This window comes from Salmo salar, chromosome 17 (assembly GCF_965601325.2).
Source record: "Salmo salar chromosome 17, fSalSal1, whole genome shotgun sequence".
NCBI lineage: Eukaryota > Metazoa > Chordata > Actinopteri > Salmoniformes > Salmonidae > Salmo > Salmo salar.
This window is the reverse complement of record NC_138307.1, coordinates 62,878,221-62,904,258: the sequence shown is the minus strand read 5'-3', so window position 1 is coordinate 62,904,258 and position 26,038 is coordinate 62,878,221. Positions and strand designations below refer to the sequence as shown.

Genomic DNA, 26,038 nt, shown 5'->3' with positions numbered 1-26,038 from the left:
CCCGACCACACAATATCGCGTAACTCCCAAATTTACTTCGATATGTTTATTATAGCAATACATGCCCATAAAGGAGTTTCCACCGCCATTTAGAGCATAAATCATTTTATCTGCATAAAGATTGCACCTTGTCTACCGTATTTTGTTTTGTCAACATTTGGAAAGTGTACCGACAAATGCGTCGTCACATTTTTGGGGGGGATGGAAACCTGGTTAGTAACATTATTTCCCCCCAAAAAAATCCTATGTGGTATGTTCTGTTTTAATGAAGCCTGTTTCCTTTTCCTGGGAAAGGAGATCGGAAGAGGAATTCCTTGGATGGAATGCACGTAATTTATGAAAATTGCCAATCGCAATATAAAGTCAAGAGAAAAGGCCTGGAAGGAAGAGAGATGACTAGAAACGATTCGGTTGACCGTTTTGTGTGTGGATTAATTGTCAGAGTAGAGGACCTTGTGCATTTCAGGTAAAATAAACTCAATGATTATATCCCAGGACAAATTAGCTAGCAACAGCAAGCTAGCTAAATAGGACAAATTAGCTAGCAAGTGCTAGCTAAATTGCCATAAATGTTGAATGATGTTCGACCTGTCCCCAAATTAATATAATTGGTTCAGAGTTTGTTTTGGTATTTTAACCTGCTTGTCATGATCGCGTTTGGTGTGGGCGGGACAAAATAAATGTATGCACGATGGCGCACGCACGCAGCCGGTTTGGGTTCCGCGCCATCGTGCATACATTTATTTTGTCCCCCCACACCAGACACTATCACAATACGCAGGTTAAAATATCAAAAACTCTGAACTAATTACATTAATTTGGGGTCAGGTCAAAAAGCATTCAACATTTATGGCAATTGCGCTAGTTAGCTTGCACTTGCTCGCTAATTTGTCCTGGGATATAAACATTGAGTTTATTTTACCTGAAATGCACAAGGTCCTCTACTCCGCCAATTAATCCACACAAAATGGTCAACCAAATCATTTCTAGTCATCTCTCTTCCTTCCAGGCTTTTTCTTCTCTTGACTTTATATTGCGATTGGCAACTTACATAAATTAGGTGCATTACCGCCACTGACCTATTTTGTCTTTCACTCACCCACGTGGTTATAACCAATGAGGAGATGGCACGTGGGTACCCGCTTCTATAAACCAATGAGGAGATTGGAGAGGCAGGACTTGCAGCGCGATCTGTCAGAAATAGAACTGACTTCTATTTTAGCCCTTGGCAACGCAGATGCTCGTTGGCGCACGCGAGCAGTGTGGGTGCAATAATTTAATAACATGTATGTCTAAATTTATTTTGCAATCCTCGTGCATGTGACGTGAGTGGTGTAGTCAGTAATAAGTGTTTTATGTTTGTGTGTAATTGGTAGAGGAAGGATGGATGGGGTAATTAATATATTCACTGTAGAACTATATGTGTACAAAACTTTTTGAATATTTGAGTTCATTAATACTCAAAATAATAAATGATTCTAAAACTACAAAGCCCAGAATGATTTAGAACTTTGAGAACCAGGCTCCTATTGGTACAAAAAGGATCCAAATGGATAAGTCACTACATCGGTTGACTATCTTACTGTGTTCCAAGTATAAGAAATAATTAGCATGCAGTCAGATTTCTGCTGCTGAAAGTATCCCAGTAGGGTGCGCCATTGACTTGTGCTAAAAACAATATCAATTGAGCACAGACAATTCTATCAAAAACAGTCAACTTGCTTCTGAATGAAGTCAAAGGTAGGTTTCATTTTCAGGTGCTTGTGAAACATGGTATGTATGTATACTGAACAAAAATATAAACGCAACATTTAAAGTGTAGGTCCCATTTTTCATGGGCTGAAATAAAAGATCCCAAAATGTTCCATATGCACACAAATCGTATTTCTCTCAAATGTGGGACACAAACTTGTTTACATCCCTGTCCAGTGAGCATTTATCCTTTGCCAAGATAACCCAGCCACCTGTTGTGGCATATCAAGAAGCTGATAAAACAGCATGTTCATTACACAGGTGCACCTTGTCCTGGGGACAAGAAAAGGCCACTAAAATGTGCAGTTTTGTCACACAACACAATGCCACAGATGTCTAAGTTTTGAGGGAGTGTGCAATTGGCATGTTGACTACAGGAATGTCCACCAGAGCTGTTGCCAGAGAATTCGATGTTAATTTCTCTCTTTTTCACCTCCTCTCCATTAAATCGAGTTAAGGAGGAAATCGACCTCTGCAGCCAGAATGGAGAATAGCCGGCTGCATGTTTTCCTTTTGGACAGTAAGATGAAATGACTCAATATCGCCATCTGCCGGCCTTTGGGCCACACTACTACTCAATTGTAGTGCTTATGCTTTTAAATGTCCACAAATAACAAAATGAATATATTATTGCTATATACACTATACATGATTAATTACGCTTATTATAAAGTATTACCAAAATATTTATCTCCCCAAAAAATATTTCGGGAAATATTATGTTAATTTCCAAACATTCATGTAGTAAGTTCGCATGCCCTTGTAGAGACGGGGCGGATCTTATCCACTGATGACGCAAATACAGTTGTGCCTTTTTATTTAAATGACGGATGTTGTGACATCGCATGTAGAACTACAATGCTATGGCTACACAATAATAAATAATGTCTCACGGTTATAGCCTATGATTTACCATCCATTGGATTTACCTAATGTCACTGAGGCATAGGCCTATTATTCGCCAAGGCAAGACGTTTTGCCAAAACAGCCTATTTTACAGACTTATGACAATGTTTTGTAGGCTAGATAGTAGCGTAAATATGTAGGCAAACTTGTGGTGCAATTTATTTATTCGCAGTGTCGTGGCAATTTTAAGATATCACTGTGACCAATGGTCATGCGTAAAAGGCAACTCGTTGTAAATGTCCTCAATCCATGAGGCTCAAGGCTAACCGATACAATTATATATCTTTTTCACACATTTATATAACGTTGTGTATGGGGCTATAAAGTGCTCTGGGACTCATGTTTACTTTCGCTGTAGACAGGCTGTATTCGATTCTGTTGCAAACCGTTTCTTAAACGGAAGCAAACGGAACGAACGTGGAGTGACTTGCCTCAATTTGTCCAATAGAAACTCTCGTTTTAGTTGCAAAACGGAATGCAACTGTTTGAACTAATGATTACACCCGGGGCTACAGACGGGTTAACGAGACAGCTGCTACACGTGACGGTTATATGGTTGTATAACGCAACAATATTTAGGTCAAAGCGATTCTTGTTTGGCACGTGCATACTTACACTTACATAAAGTCTCGTACATACGTCTCGAATAACAACAGGTGAGAGACAAATATGTTCGAAAGAGGGGGGAAAAGACCACTCGAATGAGTTTACTTATATATGGTAATTTGTCAGGTTGGACATGGATATTTACACGACGAAGCAGTGTTTTCACTCACAACAGAAAACCGTTCAATTATAGGGAGCCTGTGTAGTAGCCTATATAGACAATCACTTTTCCCTCAAATACATGCGAAATTACACTTTAGCCTATCATTTTAGAGGATAGAATGAACGTTTCATTCCTAAATCTGGCTGAGCTACACTATAGCCTATTGATAAGGGACTCATGCAGAATACTCTTTACAATTGTAATGATAATGTCATATTGGTGTTTCATGAATGGTTGTCCTACTTGCTCTGGGCTAGACTATAGCCCACGAAACGATTGTGGGTGAATGCAATGAACACTGTCCCCTTCACGGGTGGTTTGAGTGAATGAATGCGAGTGTAGTGGTGACTGGTGATAAAGGAGAAGACAGATTGACCTCTTCCGCGTTTTCCTGGAGTTGTGTCCTCATTACCCAGGAGGCTACTTTATCCTTGCACGTGTATGTCTACGTTTGTATGTCTACCCCCTCCCCGCCTTATTACAGAGTGAGGGGAGGAAAAACATAAAGTAAATTTATACAACAATCCCCCGCCTCTTCTCCCCATCTCTCCTACAGTAGGCTACTTGTACCACATTTAGGCTACACTACCACTTCCTCATGTTCTGTGGCGCCGGGCTGCTGCTGACCGGCTCCAACCATGTCCGTAGAGAATTTAGCCGCCGGCGACAATGACGTGACCGCAGACAAACGAACAGGTACTGGTATACCTATTTGTACCGCGTTCAAGAGAACTCGGAAACTCGTAAGCTGAGCTCCAGGTTGAAAAGGATCAGATTCAACCAATAGGAAACTCTACGCAAAAACCGTACGCAAATTTTCACTTGGAGGTTCTGATCTTTCCGAGTTGTCTTGAAAGCACCACGTGTGAGTTCTCTAGGCTATGAGGTGATGATAGTTTATTGTAGTCGATGCTATACACCGGGTGGGATTGAGGGGAGCTGTTTCCATGTCTTTCGCTTTGAAAAACAATTCTGGTTCTCCCCCAAAATGTAGGTCAGTAGATCAGTGGAGCAAACGCACACTCGAGGAAGTCCTGGGACGCGCCCGTGGAAGTTTAATAATTTTGGCTATATTTGTGGCATTCTACCATGTTATTTCGCAGGTAGGAGTTGTCGTGATTTCATTAGAATATGTGCATGGTGGAATTGTATTTACGGTAAACCTTGTGTAAAATAGATCTTCTGTTCATGCCTTTGGTAATTTTGCCTAGACTAATAATCTATGTCGGTAAGCCTGTTAATCAAATAAAATGGCACCAATCACGAAATGTATGCTTGGATTAAGTTTGCACCATATCCTGTTCAGTCGCACGTATAGCCTAAATTGTGTTTTATATATGTGTTTGGGTAGCCTAAAGTCATATCCTAGCCTACGTGTTTCGATAGTTGTAGAATTTCAATGTATCGCGGCAAATGTGTATTTTTGGTGACGAGAATTTCCCATGTCTAAAGCGTTCTGATGCATTGCCACATGTTCGTAATTTGATCTCCATGACCCCATTGTGATTCTGGCGATGCATGGTAAAATGTTAAAGAATATTTTCAATAAGTGGGTTATGGAACAGTTTCCAAATTCTCATTGGATTTATTAGAACGCAGCCCAAAACAATTATTATTCATTCCCGAACGTGCAAGCTAGGCTAATATGCTGCATGCATGCCTAATAACACAATTTCCCATTCTGTAATTTGCCCATAACATCCAATAATGTACGTGTTATGAATGTAGTTGAATATGGTCACTCAGGTCGCTCCTTTGAAAAGAATACCTATTTGCAGCATAAAACTATTTTTTTTAAATGTATAGGCCTGCCTGGCACATTTTAATTGAGCCTATATGCTACGTCAAATAGGCTAGCTGCGCTTTGTCCAATATGTAACTTGTTTAGGCTATGTAGGCCTGTGTTCAGTTATTTTGTAAAACACCAGAGCCTATAACTTGATATAACTATTCAACGCAAGCTGCACGTGAGCGTTTGGACTCTTATATAAGAGGTAAGCTGTAGGTCAATCAAGCTGCAACACTTGGGATTTTTTTTATCTTGCCTCTAGTCTTTATGCATTACCATCATAGCCCAATAACATGTCCTGGGTTGGTTTATGTAGGACTATAGTTTCACGTTAACAATATGAAATGCAAAGGGACACAATAAGCAAATATGGTGTGACTTTCCTTTATCAATAACAACATTATCCTTGTTGGGAGACTACTCACAGTCTTGCTCTGGACATTGGTTGACAATTCATAATGGTGTTGTAGGCTTATCACCCAATTACTGTAACAATATTTATTTATTTATTCCTGACCTTAATAATTATTGAACTTAAAGTAGTACCAGACCTAAAGGTGTTCTAGGATGACAAACGTTACACAGGAATGGATAAAGAGAATGGACGGAGGAAATAATGTATTACATAGCGCTCTGTTAGGCAACCAATTGTTAAAACCATATTGCCAACAGTCAACTGTACTTCACCTGAATCGCATAGATTCCCCCATTACAAGATGTATTCCCTCTGTTTTGTATATTGAATAAACAAAATGTATTCTACTGTCAGCCCTCTTTCTTAGTATTGTACCTCATCTCATGTATGCATGTGTCCAACATGATTTTGCCTGGCCCCTAGTATTATTCAACACCAGTGCAGAGGTTGGTGTGGGGGTGGGGCGATTCCTGTGGGAGTGAAAGGGGAATGGCTCTTCTCAGGTGAACTAGTCAGATTGGCCAGTGTGACAGGTGTAGAGTTTCCTCACCGTTGCCTTTCTTTTGTTGGCTTAAAAGACGCCAAAGGATTGGAACTTTTTTCAGATAATAAAAACAAGCTTCCTTAAATGAATGGAAGTGTAAAGCTAATGTTCCTCTGACAGAAAATGTGCAAACACAAGGAGGTATGATTAGCCATAATTTGCTGGTGAGGCAGGTAGCCTAGTGGTTAGAGCATTGGACTAGTAACCGAAAGGTTGCAAGATCGAATCCCCAAGCTGAAAAGGTAAAAATCTGCTGTTCTTTTCCTGAACAAGGCAGTTAACCTGTTGTCATTGGAAATAAGAATTTGTTCTTAACTGACTTGCCTAGTTAAATCAATTAATGATTAACTCATTCTAGGCTTTTACATGTAAGCTTGATGAGTTTGTGCAGGACAACTTCACTGGAACCTCCCTTTTTCCATGGCGGGGTTATGATGGGGAGATGAGAATGAAGTGCATAATGTAAACCTGGACACTAATAACTACCTTATCGGGTGTCTGCAATTTTCTATGAGTATAATATAGAATTTGAACGGAGAAAGATGTGTGTAATGTAAATAAGGGTACTTAAACTAATTACTAGCTTATCAGGTGATAAACTACATGCGGTTTTTTTCAGTGAATATAATAGGGAATCTGAACTCGGATACTCACCAATACTGCCTTAACTATATACTGCCATAACTTCATGCTGCCTTAACTATATACTGCCATAACTTCATAATGTCATACTGCTTTAACTAGATACTGCCATAACGTCACACTGCCTTAACTAGATACTGCCATAACGTCATACTGCTGTGCTGTCTAATCAATTTTTAGACATGAATGTTCTAGTTTTACCATAGACCCTTTTGACACACTGGGGTTATTGTGTGAGGGCGAGTTTTTGTGTGAGAGCGGCAGGTGAGTAGTGAGGGATAGGGGAGGTTTATTATGAGGCACCAGCCACAGGAAGCTCATTAGATGAGGGAGAGTCCTATTGAAGGTCCATTCATTTATATGGGCTGTGACTGCCAGGGTCTTCATCATTATCATCATCAGCTGAAGACTTGGTCCAATGGTGTAGTGCGATCCTCGCCACAATTATCCAGCCAGGTGAGAGCATCATCCATGGAAGGTTCAGCGGCTGCATTATCGAGCTCCAATGCAGAGGCTTCTCACTCCGTCACATAGGCCTCACTTGCCATACTGTCATCTCTTAGGAAGCCAGGTGTAATTTAGTGTATCATTCAAGGTGATTCAATTTACCTGGTTTCTGCACCACCCACTCATGTCCTGCACAACCAGGGAACTTGTTGATGTCTGGTTCCCAGTTGTCAGTGAGTTCGCGTTTCCCTCTGCATCTCCTATTAGCGACAAGAACTGGATCAACATTTTAAAAGAATACTGTCAATTTTTTCTTTCAGTGAACAGAAATTAGTTTCTGCTTGTATCCCATCCCCCCAAGACACACACACCACACCCTAAGGGGTTGGAAGCACACTGAGCATATACAGGTTAACTGTCTTGCTCAAAGGCACAACAGCAGGAGATGACATGGAGAAAGGCTGGCCTAGCCAGGAAATGACTGCTGCGTATTTACGAGGGGTTGCTCCGGTCCCTTGATGAACTTTGATCCGAAGTAGGTCAACCAAATGAATGTGTAGCACAACCATTTCCCCACATAACTACCTAATTGTATTTGATATGACATTGTCTTCCCCTTTAGTTAGTTACTGCAAAATAGGGATCTCCACTCTTCCCTTTACAATTGTGTTGGACTTAATGACATTTATGATGTTCTAATTTATATCAATTTTCAGTTAATAAATGTTAATGTATCAAAGCATTCTAAATTTACCTCAACCCTGAGCTACTCGCTGTCTTTGTCAAACATCTAAAAGCCACAATGTTTCTACTTGATTGGGCAACAAACTTTGTCAGATTTGTCTTAACTATTTTCATGAAAATGGAATAATAAATAAATGGAGATTTACCCTGCATGATGATACAACTACAGAATTAGCAAAATTATTAAAATTACCGTAGTTCCACTACCATCTCTCTACCTGTGGAATATTTCCACTTGTTTTGCATTTATGCTACTACAGTTTCTCATGCTTGGTGAGATGCCTGCAGGAAAAGGAAGAGAGGGAGGGCAGGGATGGAATCTTATCTGTATTCCACCTCAATGTCAGAAATTACCCCAAAATTCCTAGACATAGCCTAGGTTAGTTCATTAACCATTATTTGTAAAAAAACATTTTTTTAAGTGTTACATTAGAAGCATTAGAATCCCAAAACATCTTCCCCCTTTTAAACAATATTTCAAATAAAATGTCACAGCTTAAAGTAGAATGGGGAGTCAGTCGTGCAGGAAGTAGGTCAATGTTACAGCATTATATAAGCAGTGAGGTAAGGCGATAGCTGAAACCATCACGTCCCACATGCTGGGGGAAAACTGGGATAAAGCCAGTTGTTAGACGCCCTCTTATGGTGACTTTTACTGGGCACATGGAAACTCATCACATGCTGCGCGACAGCCGGGAGAAAATGTCTGTGCCAGAGGTTGGTGTCTGGTAGGCTGATTTAGGTTGAAGAGTTAATTCACCTCACCTGCCAGGTTTATGGCTTTCAAGATGATCAGTTACAAGATGGAAGGCCATTTCCAGTTAGCTGAACTTAAAACTAATTTATACTGAGGAACATTTGTCAATGGGCTTACAATTGAGAGTTTATTTTACAGTCCTCTCAAGTGGATGTTAGTTAGTGCATACATGCTTATCTTGTGACTGATCAACACAACAACATTTATATTTATAAGACGGTTTAAAAGTATTTTTATTTTGAAACTTTTTACACAATATTTTGCACACCCAGGCAGCTTGTAGTGATACAACGTTCCAACCATGTGTATGGGATGCTTGAGGTCAGCATCCATTGAGTTGGTATTTGTGCCATCTTCTGGGGAAATCAAGTAACTGCATTCATTCGTTATTTTATTTTCTCAGTCCTCAGTTGAGGGTTTCAGTTGAGTATTGGGGATATGTGAATGTTCTTCATGGAGGTTTTCAACATTGGCAAATATACAAATCTGGGGAATTAAACAAAACACCAACCCATTTTGTCTCTAGGCCTCCCTAATAGTGTCAGTGCTACAATAATGCATCGATTTGACCGTGGGTGAATTACAAATTATGAGAAATCAAAACTAATGTGTCAGTTTTGTATGGTTCTTGTGCCTGTGGTTTAGGACCCTTGCAGTTAGGAGAAACCAATAGCCTTCTTGTTTCTCGGCCTGACGTCATAATTCCCCACAAGGCAGGAGCCATGCCAATCCAAGAGCTGTCTAGGAAACGGAAGGGGGATCTAGACAACAGGTAAGAGCAGAGAGACCTCACCTTTCATAAAGCAGCATAAAAAGAACAACATTCTTATTTTTGTCTCTTACCCGGTGGACTTATATTTTGTGTTCTCTATGTCTTGCAGGGAAAATGGTGATGCTCAAATGGAGGAGCAACAGAGCAGGTATTTGAAGATTCTTTAGCAATGATTTTTATTTCAGCACTAATCTTGGCAAGATCTCTCAGGGCCAGGCCAAGTGTTGAAATGAATCATTTTAAATAATCATATATATTTCCAATTCAGATCGGAAGACGATGATCAACAGGTGAAAATAAAATGCTTCAGGTAAGAGCCTGGCATACATATTAATTTGCTATATTGAAAGGGAATTAAAGGCCCAATGTAGTCGTTTAAAAAAACCTCAATATCAAATCACTTCTGGGTAACAATTAAGTACTTTGACTGTTTTCAATCAACATGGTCAAAAGTAACACAAATAGCTTCTTAGCAAGAGCAGTTTCTCGAGCAAGAATTTGGCTAGGACTGTCTGAGAGTGGTCCAGGGGAAAACTGAAAACGAGCTGTTTGGCAGATTCACCAGGCAGGCCAAAACTCCATCCCACCAAAACTGGCTGAAATTTCAGGCTGTCATTTCAAACAACTCTTACACTAAAAGGGTATTATCATCATTTTCACAATTTCACAGTATTATTCCAACCTCATGTTGTGGAAATATATATAAAACACAGGGAAATCACATTTTTGACTGCACTGGCTTTAACAAACAGGAGGATACTTTAATATTATATATGACATAGTATTAGTAATATATATATATATATATATATATATATATATATATATATATATATATATATATATATATATATATGACTTTAATATTCTAATATTTAATATTATATATGACACTATAGTATTAGTAATATTAATACTGAAGCTGGTGGTATGATGCGAGCGACCACATTAACGTAACGCCAATAATAACAATAACACACACCCTTTCATGTGTTGTTGCTTTTATAAGTGATATCATGTTGACTTGATAGCAACCCATCACACACCTGTATACTTAAGTGTGTGAGATATGTGTGAGAGAGACAAATAAGTGTATTTGTGCCCTCACTCACAGGGAGCCACACAGCCAAATTGAAAAGCGGCGGAGGGACAAAATGAACACCCTTATCGACGAGCTGTCAGCCATGATCCCCTCCTGGAACCCCATGGCCAGAAAGCTTGACAAACTCACGGTTCTGCGAATGGCTGTGCAGCATCTCAAAGCCCTGAAAGGTAGGCCTCATCATCCCAAAACTGCCCCTACAATACGGTATCACACCAGGCAATCTGTGCAGCACCACACATCTCTTTAAGGTAGGTCTCATGAAGCTATACTAATGCAGTAAGAGCCTAGGACACATTGTGGTGGCAAAATACACAGCCGTGCACAAATAGCTTGGTTCATTGCTGCGTTCATTGCTGATAATATAGTATAGATTGAATATTTCTATATATTTTTAACTCAAGTTATGCTAGAGATGTTGAGCTCCTAAGGGACAGGTACAACACAGACTAACAGCTCAGTGCTGTGTTCGTCTCATCAGCAGATGTTGAGCTCCTAAGGGACATGTACAACACAGACTAACAGCTCAGTGCTGTGTTCGTCTCATCAGCAGATGTTGAGCTCCTAAGGGACAGGTACAACACAGACTAACAGCTCAGTGCTGTGTTCGTCTCTTCAGCAGATGTTGAGCTCCTAAGGGACAGGTACAACACAGACTAACAGCTCAGTGCTGTGTTCGTCTCCTCAGCAGGTGCCAGCAGTTCCTTTACTGACGTTAACTACAAACGCAAGCCTTCCTTTCTGCCTCGGGATGATCTCAAGCACCTGGTGCTCACGGTAGGCCGCCCTTCATTCTGTCTCAATCTCTTTCTCCAATCAACCAAGATCAACCCCATTTGGTATTGTGGCAGCAGTCACAACAGTGGGTAGGATTATGTGGTGTATCAATTTACAGTTTTTGTGTTTTGAGTCTACTAGGCTCCAAAAATAGCTGATCATTTTGGTATTGATATGGGAAATATAATATTAACCAATAATATAGTGACCTAGGGTTATTCCTTTATGATTACAATAATGAGGTGAAATCTACAATTGTGTGGTTCCTATTTTCAAAGTGCTGCTTTTTATCCAAAGTTATGAGAGCGCATGTTTCTTCTTCAGACTTTAAGTCTACACTTTATTTTATGGACAGTAACACAGGTATACCCTCTGGGTTTGCTACAGTATTTTTCCATTCAGTCACTAACTAACTTTACTCTGGAAAATCCCTAATTAGAAAAGGATGTGTCAACCGCTCAATTCCATGTAGAATTAAATCATATAGAAATAGCCAGTTCTTTCCCCTCGCTTGCAGTGTTCTGTTGTATAACCTTTGCCAGCTCTGATCTCCCACAAGTGTGCATGTTTGTCACACAGAGTCTGCCATTTTAGAGTAAACAGAGAGAGTGGATACACACTGATGGTTTCAAAGTACTGTAGCAGTGTCAGTGTTTTCATGGATCCAGATTGAAATATATTGAGGTCGTGCCGTGTCTCATTTCCCCAGGCTGCAGATGGGTTCCTGTTCGTGGTGAGTTGTGACAGGGGGAAGATCCTCTTTACCTCAGAATCCATCTCCAAGTTCCTCAACTACAGTCGGGTCAGTGAACTGGTTATACTTAAGCAATAAAGCCCGAGCGGGTGTGGTATATGGTCTGATATACCACGGCTTTTAGCCAATCAGCTTTCAGGGCTCGACCCACCCAGTTTATAATATATAATAAGCAGGTCTGGCAGTCTTAATTTACTACTTAATTCTAAATTGAGCTAATTATTGCGGTGGATTCCAATAATGTCACTATCACTCAATCCTATCTATTATCCACTTAAATACTCTCAATGACAACTTTAGGAAAAGTCCATTACTTAACAGTGCTATGCCATTCATTTAGTTCCATGGTTTGGTTTTCTTTGGCCATTTGTAACAGGCACCCTATGCCCCTACCACTCCCATTGATTGTTAGCTAGTGGTGGATAAAGTTAGCTGATGTTTGTAGTGGCTATCTAAAGAAAACTGAACCATGGATTATATATTCTCCTGGCCCACAGACTACTTACAGGGTGAGGAACTATCTAACATCAAATTGTCAAATACTGAAATTCCCTTTTAATACCTTATAATTTCTGTACCACAGTAAAGTTATACCTGAATCTGTTTCATGCTTTATATTGTGGAGGTGATGCTTGAAGTGGAGACCGGAGGTTTAACCAGAAAGTTCAGGTGGTTCTGAAGTGGGGGATCTGAATCAGTTGTTTCCCCTAGTTCAGAAGTATAGTTGGCTAGCTAGCTAGCTCACACAAGATTTGGTTCCGGGTTCTGAGATGAATAGTTTGGTTCTGATAATTAAAGTGCTGTTTTTGTTTACAGTTGGAACTAATTGGACAGAGTCTTTTTGATTATGTCCACCCGAAGGACATTAGTAAAGTGAAAGAGCAGCTGTCAGCTTCAGGATTATACCCTCGTGAACGGCTCATAGATGCCAAAAGTAAGTCTGCAAAGACTTTATTTAAATGTATCTGTTGCTGGGATTTTCATATCTATTTCTCTCTGTGTTTTGTCTGTGTCTTGTTGAGATGCAGTTAAAGCTATGTCACCACTATAACGGTATTACTTTAAAGAAAGTTGCATCTTTTATCTGAGTTCTATTAGCACAGGGGAAAGAGCAGAGAGCCTGGGTTCTGTTTGTTCTTGCTTTACTGGTTTCCACTTTGCCCTCGTTCACTTTGGAGGTCACAGATTCTTTCTTTTTATGTTCTGTCTTCAATGTGTTTTTTTATATTATACACTGCTCAAAAAAATAAAGGGAACACTTAAACAACACAATGTAACTCCAAGTCAATCACACTTCTGTGAAATCAAACTGTCCACTTAGGAAGCAACACTGATTGACAATAAATTTCACATGCTGTTGTGCAAATGGAATAGACAACAGGTGGAAATTATAGGCAATTAGCAAGACACCCCCAATAAAGGAGTGGTTCGGCAGGTGGTGACCACAGACCACTTCTCAGTTCTTATGCTTCCTGGCTGATGTTTTGGTCACTTTTGAATGCTGGCGGTGCTTTCACTCTAGTGGTAGCATGAGACGGAGTATACAACCCACACAAGTGGCTCAGGTAGTGCAGCTCATCCAGGATGGCACATCAATGCGAGCTGTGGCAAGAAGGTTTGCTGTGTCTGTCAGCGTAGTGTCCAGAGCATGGAGGCGCTACCAGGAGACAGGCCAGTACATCAGGAGACGTGGAGGAGGCCGTAGGAGGGCAACAACCCAGCAACAAGACCGCTACCTCCACCTTTGTGCAAGGAGGAGCAGGAGAAGCACTGCCAGAGCCCTGTAAAATGACCTCCAGCAGGCCACAAATGTGCATGTGTCTGCTCAAACGGTCAGAAACAGACTCCATGAGCGTGGTATGAGGGCCCGACGTCCACAGGTGGGGGTTGTGCTTACAGCCCAACACCGTGCAGGACGTTTGGCATTTGCCAGAGAACACCAAGATTGGCAAATTCGCCACTGGCGCCCTGTGCTCTTCACAGATGAAGCAGGTTCACACTGAGCACATGTGACAGACGTGACAGAGTCTGGAGACGCCGTGGAGAACGTTCTGCTGCCCGCAACATCCTCCAGCATGACCGGTTTGGCGGTGGGTCAGTCATGGTGTGGGGTGGCATTTCTTTGGGGGGCCGCACAGCCCTCCATGTGCTCGCCAGAGGTAGCCTGACTGCCATTAGGTACCGAGATGAGATCCTCAGACCCCTTGTGAGACCATATGCTGGTGCGGTTGGCCCTGGGTTCCTCCTAATGCAAGACAATGCTAGACCTCATGTGGCTGGAGTGTGTCAGCAGTTCCTGCAAGAGGAAGGCATTGATGCTATGGACTGGCCCGCCCGTTCCCCAGACCTGAATCCAATTGAGCACATCTGGGACATCATGTCTCGCTCCATCCACCAACGCCATGTTGCACCACAGACTGTCCAGGAGTTGGCGGATGCTTTAGTCCAGGTCTGGGAGGAGATCCCTCAGGAGACCATCCGCCACCTCATCAGGAGCATGCCCAGGCGTTGTAGGGAGGTCATACAGGCACGTGGAGGCCACACACACTACTGAGCCTCATTTTGACTTGTTTTAAGGACATTACATCAAAGTTGGATCAGCCTGTAGTGTGGTTTTCCACTTTAATTTTGAGTGTGACTCCAAATCCAGACCTCCATGGGTTGATAAATTGGATTTCCATTGATTATTTTTGTGTGATTTTGTTGTCAGCACATTCAACTATGTAAAGAAAAACATATTTAATAAGATTATTTCATTCATTCAGATCTAGGATGTGTTATTTTAGTGTTCCCTTTATTTTTTTGAGCAGTATATAATATGATGTTGTTGGATCATGGGCTCTGCTGGTTCTTTAGCAGGGTTACAGGTGCAGGACCTTCCTGTGGGAGCAGTTCATCTGTGTACAGGGGCACGGCGCTCCTTCTTCTGCCGCATGAAGCACAGCAGAACAGTTATGAAGACAGAAGACAAAACCATCCAGCCCAGCAGCTCCAAGAAAAAGGGTGAGAGAGCCATGCAAAGACACCTTCACTAAATACATCGTTTGAGCAGAGAGAAACGTGGTGGTCATCAACCCAGAAGCACAATTCATTTTTCTTGATTCCACCTCACTGAGGTTAGCCCTGATAGGGCCTTGATTGGAATTGCCTATGGGGGTTAAGTGTAAACACGAGTTTTATGTACACTGTCTCCCCCTGCAGAGTCTCAACGATACTGCACTGTCCATTGCACTGGTTACATGCGGAGTTGGCCCTCCACCCAGCTGGATGCTGAGAGCAACGATAACGAGTCCTCCCATCTGTCTTGCCTGGTCGCTGTGTGCCGCGTTCACCCTAACAATGCCTGTCAGCCCTCACGAGAGGTCAAGGTCAAACCCACCCAGTTTGTCACTCGCTTTGCAATTGACGGCAAGTTCACCTTCGTGGACCAACAGTAAGTTGTGCCTCTTATCCCCTCCACAAACCGTTTTGCGATTTTTTGCTCATTATTAAATATTATTGGCAAGTGTTGGCTTAATTTTGAACCAATATTGTTCATAAGGGGGCATTGTGGGCATAGCCTTCACGTGGTGAAAAACACTGGGAGGAAAATAAAACTGAATCTATACCCTGTGAAAGTAACCGCCCCTTTCGATTTACTTCTGGATCAAGTCCGCTATTCTTTTGAGCAGGCTTCACGATTATATAATCAAATTCGTAATATATACAGTATATACAGTTATATTTGTTTTTACAGAGCTTTTGCACTTAAGACCATTGCGCTACGTTTTTGCCCATTGAAGACCATTCAAAAAGCCTACAAAAGTTAAAAAACTACAAGGCTGAGGGAAAGTCGCTTCTTGGTAACTTTCATAGCGTATTGTTCTCAGAGTTTTGTTCAGATTCGATCTCTTTCAGCTGAGTTGAGTATGTTTTGATACATACTGTAATGTTAGCCAAGGCTACGGTAAGTTAAATTGGCCTTGGCTAACATTACAGTTATATCCTGGGTAACCCAACCTGTGCTTGTATTAACAGCGAAAGAAAGAAACAAATAAAGAGAAAAGCAATGACGTTGGTTAAGGCAGGCCTGGCAGGCAGTCATCTTGGATAGGGTTTGCCATGGCACCCCCTACCCATACCACAGTGGCTGTAAGTGTAATGGGGTTACCCCAAGTTTTCCAGCAATTGGTCTGAATGCATTCCAAATGAGACAATATGCCCCTTGAAGAGATGACTGTACTGATTATTTCAAGAGATGGCAACAGTACAATACTAATACTGTTGGTTTGAAATACAGATTATAAGTTGAAAAATGTTTACTTGGAACATTGTGTTGGAAATATAATTTTTTATATAGTTAGCATGTCAAGATAAAGACCTTCTAACTTATCGATGGTCAAATAGGCAGCTCCATTTCACAACAGTAGCCCTTTCACGTATGTGAATTTGTTATTGTGACCCAGGCTGTCCTAAAATGTAACACTAGTGGTGAGATCTTCTGACCAACAGCAGAGAGTGCATTGAAGGCATCAGTCCAGTTTGATTTACAGTTGAAGTCGGAAGTTTACATACACCTTAGCCAACTACATTTAAACTCAGTTTTACAATTCCTGACAATTAATCCTAGTAAAAATTCCCTGTCTTAGGTCAGTTAGGATCACCACTTTATTTTAAGAATGTGAAATGTCAGAATAATAGTAGAGAATGATTTATTTCAGCTTTTATTTTTTTTCATCACATTCTCAGTGGGTCAGAAGTTTACATACACTCAATTAGTATTTGGTAGCATTTCCTTTAAATTGGTTAGCTTGGGTCAAATGTTTCAGGTAGCCTTCCACAAGCTTCCCATAATAAGTTGGGTGAATTTTGGCCCATTCCTCCTGACAGAGCTGGTGTAACTGAGTCAGGTTTGTAGGCCTCCTTGCTCGCACACGCTTTTTCAATTCTGCCCACCAATTTTCTATAGGATTGAGGTCCGGGCTTTGTGATGGCCACTCCAAGACCTTGACTTTGTTGTCCTTAAGCCATTTTTCCACAACTTTGGAAGTATGCTTGGGGCCATTGTCAATTTGGAAGACCCATTTGCGACCAAGATTTAACTTCCTGACTGATGTCTTGAGATGTGGCTTCAATATATCCACATGCACCAGTCCCTCCTGCAGCAATGCACCCCCACAACATGATGCTGCCACCCCCGTACTTCACTGTTGGGATGGTGTTCTTTGGCTTGCAAGTCTCCCCCTTTTTCCTCCAAACATAACGATGGTAAATATGGCCAAACAGTTCTATTTTTGTTTCATCAGACCAGAGGACGTTTCTCCAAAAAGTACAATCTTTGTCCCCATGTACAGTTGCAAACCGTAGTCTGGCTTTTTTAAGGCGGTTTTGGAGCAGTGTCTTCTTCCTTGCTGAGTGGCCTTTCAGGTTATGTCGATATAGGACTCGTTTTACTGTGGATATAGATACTTTTGTACCTGTTTCCTCCAGCACCTTCACAAGGTCTTTTGCTGTTCTGGGATTGATTTGCACTTTTTGTACCAAAGTACGTTCATCTCTAGGAGACAGAACGCATCTCCTTCCTGAGCGGTATGGCGGCTGCGGGGTCCCATGGTGTTTATACTTGCGTACTATTGATTGTACAGATGAACGTGGTACCTTCAGGCGTTTGGAAATTTCTCGCAAGGATGAACCAGACTTGTGGTCTACAATTTGTCTTCTGAGGTTTTGGCAGATTTGTTTGATTTTCCCATGATGTCAAGGAAAGAGGCACTGAGTTTGAAGGTAGGCCTTGAAATACATCCACAGGTACACCTCCAATTGACTCAAATGATGTCAATTAGCCTATCAGAAGCTTCTAAAGCCATGACATCTTTTCTGGAATTTTCCAAGCTGTTTAAAGGCACAGTCAACTTAGTGTATGTAAACTTCTGACCCACTGGAATTGTGATACAGTGAATTATAAGTGAAATAATTTGTCTATTTTATTTTTGTTACTTTTGAGTGAGATTCTTTCTACTTTGGCATTTGATCCCAATGCAGAGAACAAGAACCCAGCTCACTTTACCGGGGTCAAATGTTTGACAATCATTCCATTTACTCTTTTCCATAGAAACAGAAAGTCTGCATCATGTATATTGATGGTTATAGTTAGTATTTATTATGCCATTCTGAAATGATGTACATAGTTAGAGCTGGTAAGTGGACAGAAGATATCAACCTGGTACTGTAGTTGGTTTATAGAGAATAACAGCCTCCTTGTATTCTATCCTTCAGAGCCACCACTGTTCTGGGCTACTTGCCACAGGAACTATTGGGGACATCGTGTTATGAGTACTTCCATCAGGATGACCTGCAACACCTCGCAGAGACACACAGGAAAGGTAATGGAGAATAGTTTGGTTGTCTTTCGTATCTACATATGGGTGAGAACCATATATTCTCCAGATGTACAGGGTGCTCAAACAGATATGAATTATATTTCGGTTGCACTTTATTTTGGGTTACAGAAAATGACCAGGTTCTTACCTTTGTCGCAGGGTAAAATGGTAATTACACCATAATAACCTGTGCATGACTTGTTTTTTATTGGGAGGGTGGGGGGGGATTCAAGCACATTTCAGTGATAGAAGTGCTGTTTTGTGTCTCAACAGTTCTCCGCAGTAAAGAGAAGATTGAGACCAGAAGCTACAAGTTCAAAACAAAACATGGCTCCTTCGTCATGCTTCAAAGTCAGTGGTTTAGTTTTATAAACCCGTGGACCAAAGAAGTGGAGTTTATTGTTTCTACCAACCGAGTTTTGTAAGTTCCTTTTCACATTAGGTCTACATTGTGCGTTGAACAATCTATAATGATATTCAGTAAAATACATTCAATTTAATAATCTGCTTTGAATCAAGACACAATTTCAGTCAAAATTGTCCCATTTTGGACCCAAAATGTAGCTGTTGTTCGAGAGCCCTCTGCGTTGTACTAATGACATCATACAAGGGATGTACAATGATTTGTTGTCCGTTCCCTCTCCACACAGGGGACCCGGTCACACAGAAGCTGAACAGCCAAGCAGCTCCAAGCTGTTGGACGGTAAGAAAAGGAATATTCTGGATATAACTCAGTTTGGGTGTGTGGACCGACCTCAGCTCACTGTCCTGACCCCTCGCTATGTTACAGAAGAGAGCAAACGTACTATCCTTATCCCTGGCATCTCCAGTGGCATGGCCACTATGATCTACGCTGGCAGCATAGGGACCCAGATAGCAAACGAGCTCTTTGACTCCAACAGGTGTGTTGTGTGTATTATGGCATTGTTTTACAATAGCATTGTTTTTACAGAGCTTTCTTTGACCACCAGGAGGAAGCTGGTACTTGTACAGTCAGCTTACATAGTTTTTTGTTTTATTGGCTCCTGAACATTTTGTTACATTAGTTCTGCCTTCTTCCACCGCCAAAATGTCTCTGTTGCATAGACGATGTCTCTGTGTCTGTGCAGGGTCAATTGTTCTCCGTCCAGTGGAACCTCCAGTCCCTTCTGTCCACCTCAGGACAGGTCTCCAATGGTCTCCTCTCATGCCAACGTGAGTTTCCTTACCTACCTCACCTCTCATCCTACTGTGTCTTTAGGGCCCTAGGCAGTAGTTCCATGTTGACAAAAAAAGATGTTGTAAACTATTTTCATTACAGCATAAAGGGAGAGAGCATGGTGTTTTTTACATGCATTTCACAACCAAAACCACTGGAGGTCTCCCTATGAACTGTCAGAAGAATTTTCTAACCCAATGATAATAACTAACAATCAATAAGCTTTGTCTAATCCCCAAGGTTTGTAAGACCCTAGGTTTAATAATAATTAGGCAAAGACTCAGCTTCTGCAAAAGGTTCGTACAGTTTATTCAGAGAACGTTCTGAAGTCCATAATACAAAGACATTCATTTTATGCTCACTCCCTACTTACGCACATACCTCCACACAAACAGTAGATGTCCTACACACATACCTCCACACAAACAGTAGATGTCCTACACACATACATACACACGAACAGTAGGTGAGTTGTATCCCTCCCCAGAGTTCTCACCACTGTTAATCACTACCCAGCGCTGTCTGTTCCTTTCCCCCGAGATTAGAGAGACCTTGAGAGTTACTCCCTTTCTTCTCATAAGTTTCTCAAAGTTCTCGCTAGGTCGCGTCAAACACAGTCTAATTGTTCTCGCTATTTTCTTAGGCACACTCATACACACATACATTTCTCTTCCTCCCGGGTCTCTACTAAACCTTATGGGACTTACGGTTAGTACTTTAATTATTCATTATACATGCTACATAAACTACTAATTACTAATTAGTTACGTTTCAGAGTAGAATTATTTAATCATTACATTTAAACATATAAATCCCTTATTAGAACACATGCCTTGCATAGACTACAAACTTTTAAACTGATTGTAATATTTTGATGTACTTTAACTTATCAATAACCAGGGTAAATATTACCCCTCTTAATAGGTGCGCTTGAAGAGTTTTGTAAATGGAACTTTGTATCAAAAACTCTACAGAGTAAAGATGTTATGTATTATTATGTACCCACTTCTCCTCTTGCAGATGCCAAATGAGGAGGTGACTGACTCAGATACAGTGAGCAAGTCTGGATCAGAATCTGCTTCAAAGGGGGCCACATACGCTGGCAGCAACACACATATGGACACAGGTAGTTACCATTCAAAATCCTATACAAAGTCATTTTTATTAAAAACACTTATTTCACCTTTATTTAACCAGGTAGGCCAGTTGAGAACAAGTTCTCATTTACAACTGCGACCTGGCCAAGATAAAGCCAAGCAGTCCAACACAAACAACACAGAGTTACACATGGGATAAAAAAAAATGTACAGTCAATAACACAATAGAAAAATCTATATACAGTGTGTGCAAATTTAGTAATACTAGGGAGGTAAGGCAATAAATAGGCCATAGTGGTGAAATAATTACAATTTAGCAATTATACACTGGAGTGATAGATTGTGCAGAAGATGAATGTGCAAGTAGATATACTGGGGTGCAAAGGAGCAAAAAAAAAAATAACAATATGGGGATGAGGTAGTTGGGTGGGCTATTTACAGATGGGCTGTGTACAGGTGCAATGATCGGTAAGCTGCTCTAACAGCTGATGTTGAAAGTTAGTGAGGGAGATATAAGACTCCAGCTTCAGTGATTTTTGCAATTCGTTCCAGTCATTGGCAGCAGAGAACTGGAAGGAAAGGCGGCCAAACGAGGAGTTGGCTTTGGGGATGACCAGTGAAATATACTTGCTGGAGAGCCTGCTACGGGTGGGTGCTGCTATGGTGACCAGTGAGCTGAGATTAGGCCGGCTTTACCTAGCAAAAACTTATAGATGACCTGGATCCAGTCGGTTTGGCGACGAATATGAAGAGAGGGCCAGCCAACGAGAGCATACAGGTCGCAGTGGTGGGTAGTATATGGGGCTTTGGTGACAAAACGGATGGCACTGTGATAGACTACATCCAATTTGCTGATTAGAGTGTTGGAGGCTATTTTGTAAATGACATCGCCGAAGTCAAGGATCGGTAGGATAGTTCAGTTTTACGAGGGTATGTTTGGCAGCATGAGTGAAGGATGCTTTGTTGCGAAATAGAAAACCGATTCTAGATTTAATTTTGGATTGGAGATGCTTAATGTAAATCTGGAAGGAGAGTTTACAGTCTAACCAGACACCTAGGTATTTGTAGTTGTCCACATATTCTAAGTCAGAACCGTCCAGAGTAGTGATGCTAGTTGGGCGGGCAGGTGCGGGCAGTGATCGGTTGAATAGCATGCATTTAATTTTACTTGCATTTAAGAGCAGTTGGAGGCCACGGAAGGAGTGTTGTATGGCATTGAAGCTCGTCTGGAGGTTTGTTAACACAGTGTCCAAAGAAGGGCGTATACAGAATGGTGTCGTCTGCGTAGAGGTGGATCAGCGAATCACCAGCAGCAAGAGCGACATCATTGATGTATACAGAGAAGAGAGTCGGCCCGAGAATTGAACCCTGTGGCACCCCCACAGAGACTGCCAGAGGTCCGGACAACAGGCCCTCCGACTTGACACACTGAACTCTATCTGAGAAGTAGTTGGTGAACCAGGCGAGGCAGTCATTTGAGAAACCAAGGCTGTTGAGTCTGCCGATAAGAATGCGGTGATTGACAGAGTCGAAAGCCTTGGCCAGGTCGATGAAGAAGGCTGCACAGTATTGTCTTTTATTGATGGCGGTTATGATATCGTTTAGGACCTTGAGTGTGGCTGAGGTGCACCCATGACTCACTCGGAAACCAGATTGCAATCTTAGAAGCAATGCATTTACATGATCTTTCATTTACCTAGACTGTAATCAATCAGACAGTTTTAAGTGTATGTTTGGCTTACTTAGTTATACTTAGAGTTATTCTTGGTTAGCATACAGTTGAAGTCGGAAGTTTACATACACTGAGGTTGGAGTCATTAAAACTCGTTTTTCAACCACTCCACAAATTTCTTGTTAACAAACTATAGTTTTGGCAAGTCGGTTAGGACATCTACTTTGTGCATGACACAAGTCATTTTTCCAACAATTGTTTACAGACAGATTATTTCACTGATAATTCACTGTATCACAATTCTAGTGCGTCAGAAGTTTACATACATCAAGTTGACTGTGCCTTTAAACAGCTTGGAAAATTCAAGAAAATTATGTCATGGCTTTAGAAGCTTCTGATAGGCGAATTGACATCATTTGAGTCAATTGGAGGTGTACCTGTGGATGTATTTCAAGGCCTACCTTCAAACTCAGTGCCTCTTTGCTTGACATCATGGGAAAATCAAAAGAAATCAGCCAAGACCTCAGAAAAAAATGGTGGACCTCCACAAGTCTGGTTCATCCTTGGGAGCAATTTCCAAACGCCTGAAGGTACCACGTTCATCTGTACGAACAATAGTACGCAAATATAAACACCATGGGCCACGCAGCCGTCATACCACTCAGGAAGGAGACTGTTCTGTCTCCTAGAGATGAATGTACTTTGGTGCGAAAAGTGCAAATCAATCCCAGAACAACAGCAAAGGACCTTGTGAAGATGCTGGAGGAAACAGGTACAAAAGGATCTGTATCCACAGTAAAACGAGTCCTATATCGACATAACCTGAAAGGCCGCTCAGCAAGGAAGAAGCCACTGTTCCAAAACTGCCATAAAAAAGCCAGACTACGGTTTGCAACTGCACATGGGGACAAAGATCGTACTTTTTGGAGAAATGTCCTCTGGTCTGATGAAACAAAAATAGAACTGTTTGGCCATAATGACCATCGTTATGTTTCGAGGAAAAAGGGGGAGGCTTGCAAGCCGAAGAACACCATTCCAACCGTGAAACATGGGGGTGATAGCATCATGTTGTGGGGATGCTTTACTGCAGGAGGGACTGGTTCGCTTCACAAAATAGATTGCATCATGAGGTAGGAACATTTTGTGGATATATTGAAGCAACATCTCAAGACATCCGTCAGGAAGTGAAAGCAAATGGGTCTTCCAAATGGATAATGACTCCAAGCATACTTTCAAAGTTGTGGCAAAATGGCTTAAGGACAACAAAGTCAAGGTATTGGAGTGGCCATCACAAAGCCCTGACCTCAATCCTATAGAAAATGTGTGGGCAGAACTGAAAAAGAGTGTGCGAGCAAGGAGGCCTACAAACCTGATTCAGTTACATCAGCTCTGTCAGGCGGAATGGGCCAAAATTCACCCAAAATATTGTGGAAAGCTTGTGGAAGGCTACCTGAAACGTTTGACTCAAGTTAACCAATTTAAAGGCAATGCTACCAAATACTAATTGAGTGTATGTAAACTTCTGACCTACTGGAAATTAAATAAAAGTTGAAATAAATCATTTTCTACTATTATTCTGATGTTTCACATTCTTAAAATAAAGTGGTGATCCTAACTGACCTAAGACAGGGAATTCTTTTACGAGGATTAAATGAATTGTGAAAAACAGAGTTTAAATATATTTGGCTAAGGTGTATGTAAACTTCCGACTTTAACTGTATGACTAACATAACTTTGTGTATTGGTTGATTTTGATGACAACCTGTTCTCCCCCAGGAGAGAGCTCCCAGATGGACCTGGACAGCATGGTGGGACCAGGCCTCGGTATCCTGAGCAACGACGAGGCTGCCATGGCCGTCATCATGAGCCTGCTGGAGACTGATGCCAACCTGGGGGATGCAGTAGACTTTGATAATATGCACTGGTCTCACTAGCAGAGATTCAAATGCCATGAATTCAGGAGAAGAATTTAGATTCCAATTCAAGAATTGAAAAGTGATATTTATTCTTATCTACATTACTTCATTTATTTATTTAAGCATTTTCAAAGAGGATTTCTTTCAATTCCTGAATTGGGATTTCAGTTCACTTCCAGAATTGAAATGGAATTGACCCCCAACTCCATCAGTCCTAAACTCTGTAGTTTTTGGTTAGACGAACTCCACCCAGGGACTATTTTCATGTGCTCCGCTACCAAGGAAACAGATTTATGTGCTTCTGAGGGACTTCTACAGCTCTCTGTTTAAGTTTCAGCAAGAGAAATCCAGCCTGCTCTAAAACCAGCAAACTCTTTGGTGGCTTACACAGATGGTTCAATTGGTGGGGAGTTTTTGATCAATGTTTCAATGTAACTGAATGTGTACTAAAACCAACCCGAGTTTGCCTATATCTGGGGGCTCACAGATCGATAGCAGCTGGACCATAGTTTGGTACTCTTAGGGTTCCCGCTGGTGTGAAAGTGATCATTTCAAATTCGAAGGGAGTGGACGGAGGCATAGGTTAATCAATTACAAAGTATATTAACTTTGAACACTGATCACTTGTGTGACTAACTTGAAATGAAACATTACAACTGTGTCTTCACTCAAATTGTCAGTGTCTGTTATTACAAAGTGAAATTGTATATTGTTCTGTCTTTTTGCTCTTGCATTGTAGGCTTCTGTGTAGGTGAATCAATATTGCTGCCATGTCTATTGTAAAGACAGCGGCATACCTTTTTCTGAAGTCACTCAGAGGTATAGCTGCTTCTCTTAATGTTTTCATTTACACTGAACCAGAACACCCTGAAGATTGACCTTCAGGGATGTAATGGAGGCTAAACGCACAAACACTTTTTTATTTTGTGAAAAGCATTTACACATTTATTATGCAACGTTGGCGTTGTTAGCAATAGCGTGTGCGTTGCCTATCCTAGAGGAACACAATGGAAATAAGCTCTCAGGCGTTATTATGTTTTGTCCTCAATGGTTTTAAGTATCTGGTCTTCAACTTTTTAATGATCAAATGAAATAAAATACTCACTGGCCGTCACCACAACCAGCGTACAGCGCTTACCCACTTTAATTCTTTACCACTACATCCCTGTGCATCTGCCTTATACAAACACATCCTAGTTTGTTTGAATGTGGAGGTGTGAAACTAATCCAGACAAGGAAAACAATGCTTGCAAACAACCTTTTGAACCTCGCTTCAGCAAACTATCGTGAAAGCCTCTTTAGTCCCAGAACCAATCTCAATACCGTGGCTGCTTTTGCTATGAACAGAGCATTACTTTCTCTCTGTGTGAAGTTTGCACACCTTCCAAATACTAATAAGTGCTTGAAAATAAATGAAGTCTGTATTGTTGGAATTCAATCTAAATCCACTGTACATTCTGTTCTGCAATTGTGATTGCCACTTGAAGGTCAAAAAGGAGAAGTATCAGTGAATCCGTAAAGACTTGAATTGTAATGTCTGTGTGCACTCCTGCAGTGTTGATTATTATTACACTTTTTGGGTGAGGGAAGATCATGGCTTCATGTGCAAACAATCAAGTAATCTAG

General features: G+C 41.2%; 1 protein-coding gene across 2 annotated transcripts; it reads left to right on the top strand.

Moving 5' to 3' along the window:
* Positions 1-461: 461 nt before the first annotated feature.
* LOC106576418 (basic helix-loop-helix ARNT-like protein 2) lies at positions 462-25,532 on the top strand. 2 transcript variants are annotated; one of them, XM_014153575.3, is made up of 17 exons: positions 462-4,123; positions 9,411-9,537; positions 9,647-9,685; positions 9,806-9,847; positions 10,652-10,809; positions 11,328-11,416; positions 12,126-12,218; positions 12,987-13,104; positions 15,027-15,173; positions 15,372-15,603; positions 18,426-18,532; positions 18,803-18,950; positions 19,180-19,232; positions 19,320-19,431; positions 19,639-19,723; positions 20,748-20,853; positions 24,273-25,532. In XM_014153575.3, the coding sequence occupies exons 1-17, from the start codon at positions 4,066-4,068 to the stop codon at positions 24,428-24,430; spliced, it is 1,872 nt and encodes a 623-aa protein (XP_014009050.1). In that variant the 5' UTR covers positions 462-4,065; the 3' UTR covers positions 24,431-25,532. The 2 variants fall into 2 exon arrangements, with proteins under 2 accessions (XP_014009050.1, XP_014009057.1); XM_014153582.3 differs by having other exon boundaries at positions 462-4,530.
* The last annotated feature ends 506 nt before the right edge of the window (positions 25,533-26,038 follow it).

Bases quoted from the DNA above. Each gene is read 5' to 3' on its own strand.
- LOC106576418 (XM_014153575.3), top strand. From the start codon at position 4,066: ATGTCCGTAGAGAATTTAGCCGCCGGCGACAATGACGTGACCGCAGAC. The intron at 15,174-15,371 runs GTGAGAGAGCCA...CTCCCCCTGCAG, and splicing joins CAGCAGCTCCAAGAAAAAGG to AGTCTCAACGATACTGCACT. The intron at 15,604-18,425 runs GTAAGTTGTGCC...TCTATCCTTCAG, and splicing joins TTCACCTTCGTGGACCAACA to AGCCACCACTGTTCTGGGCT.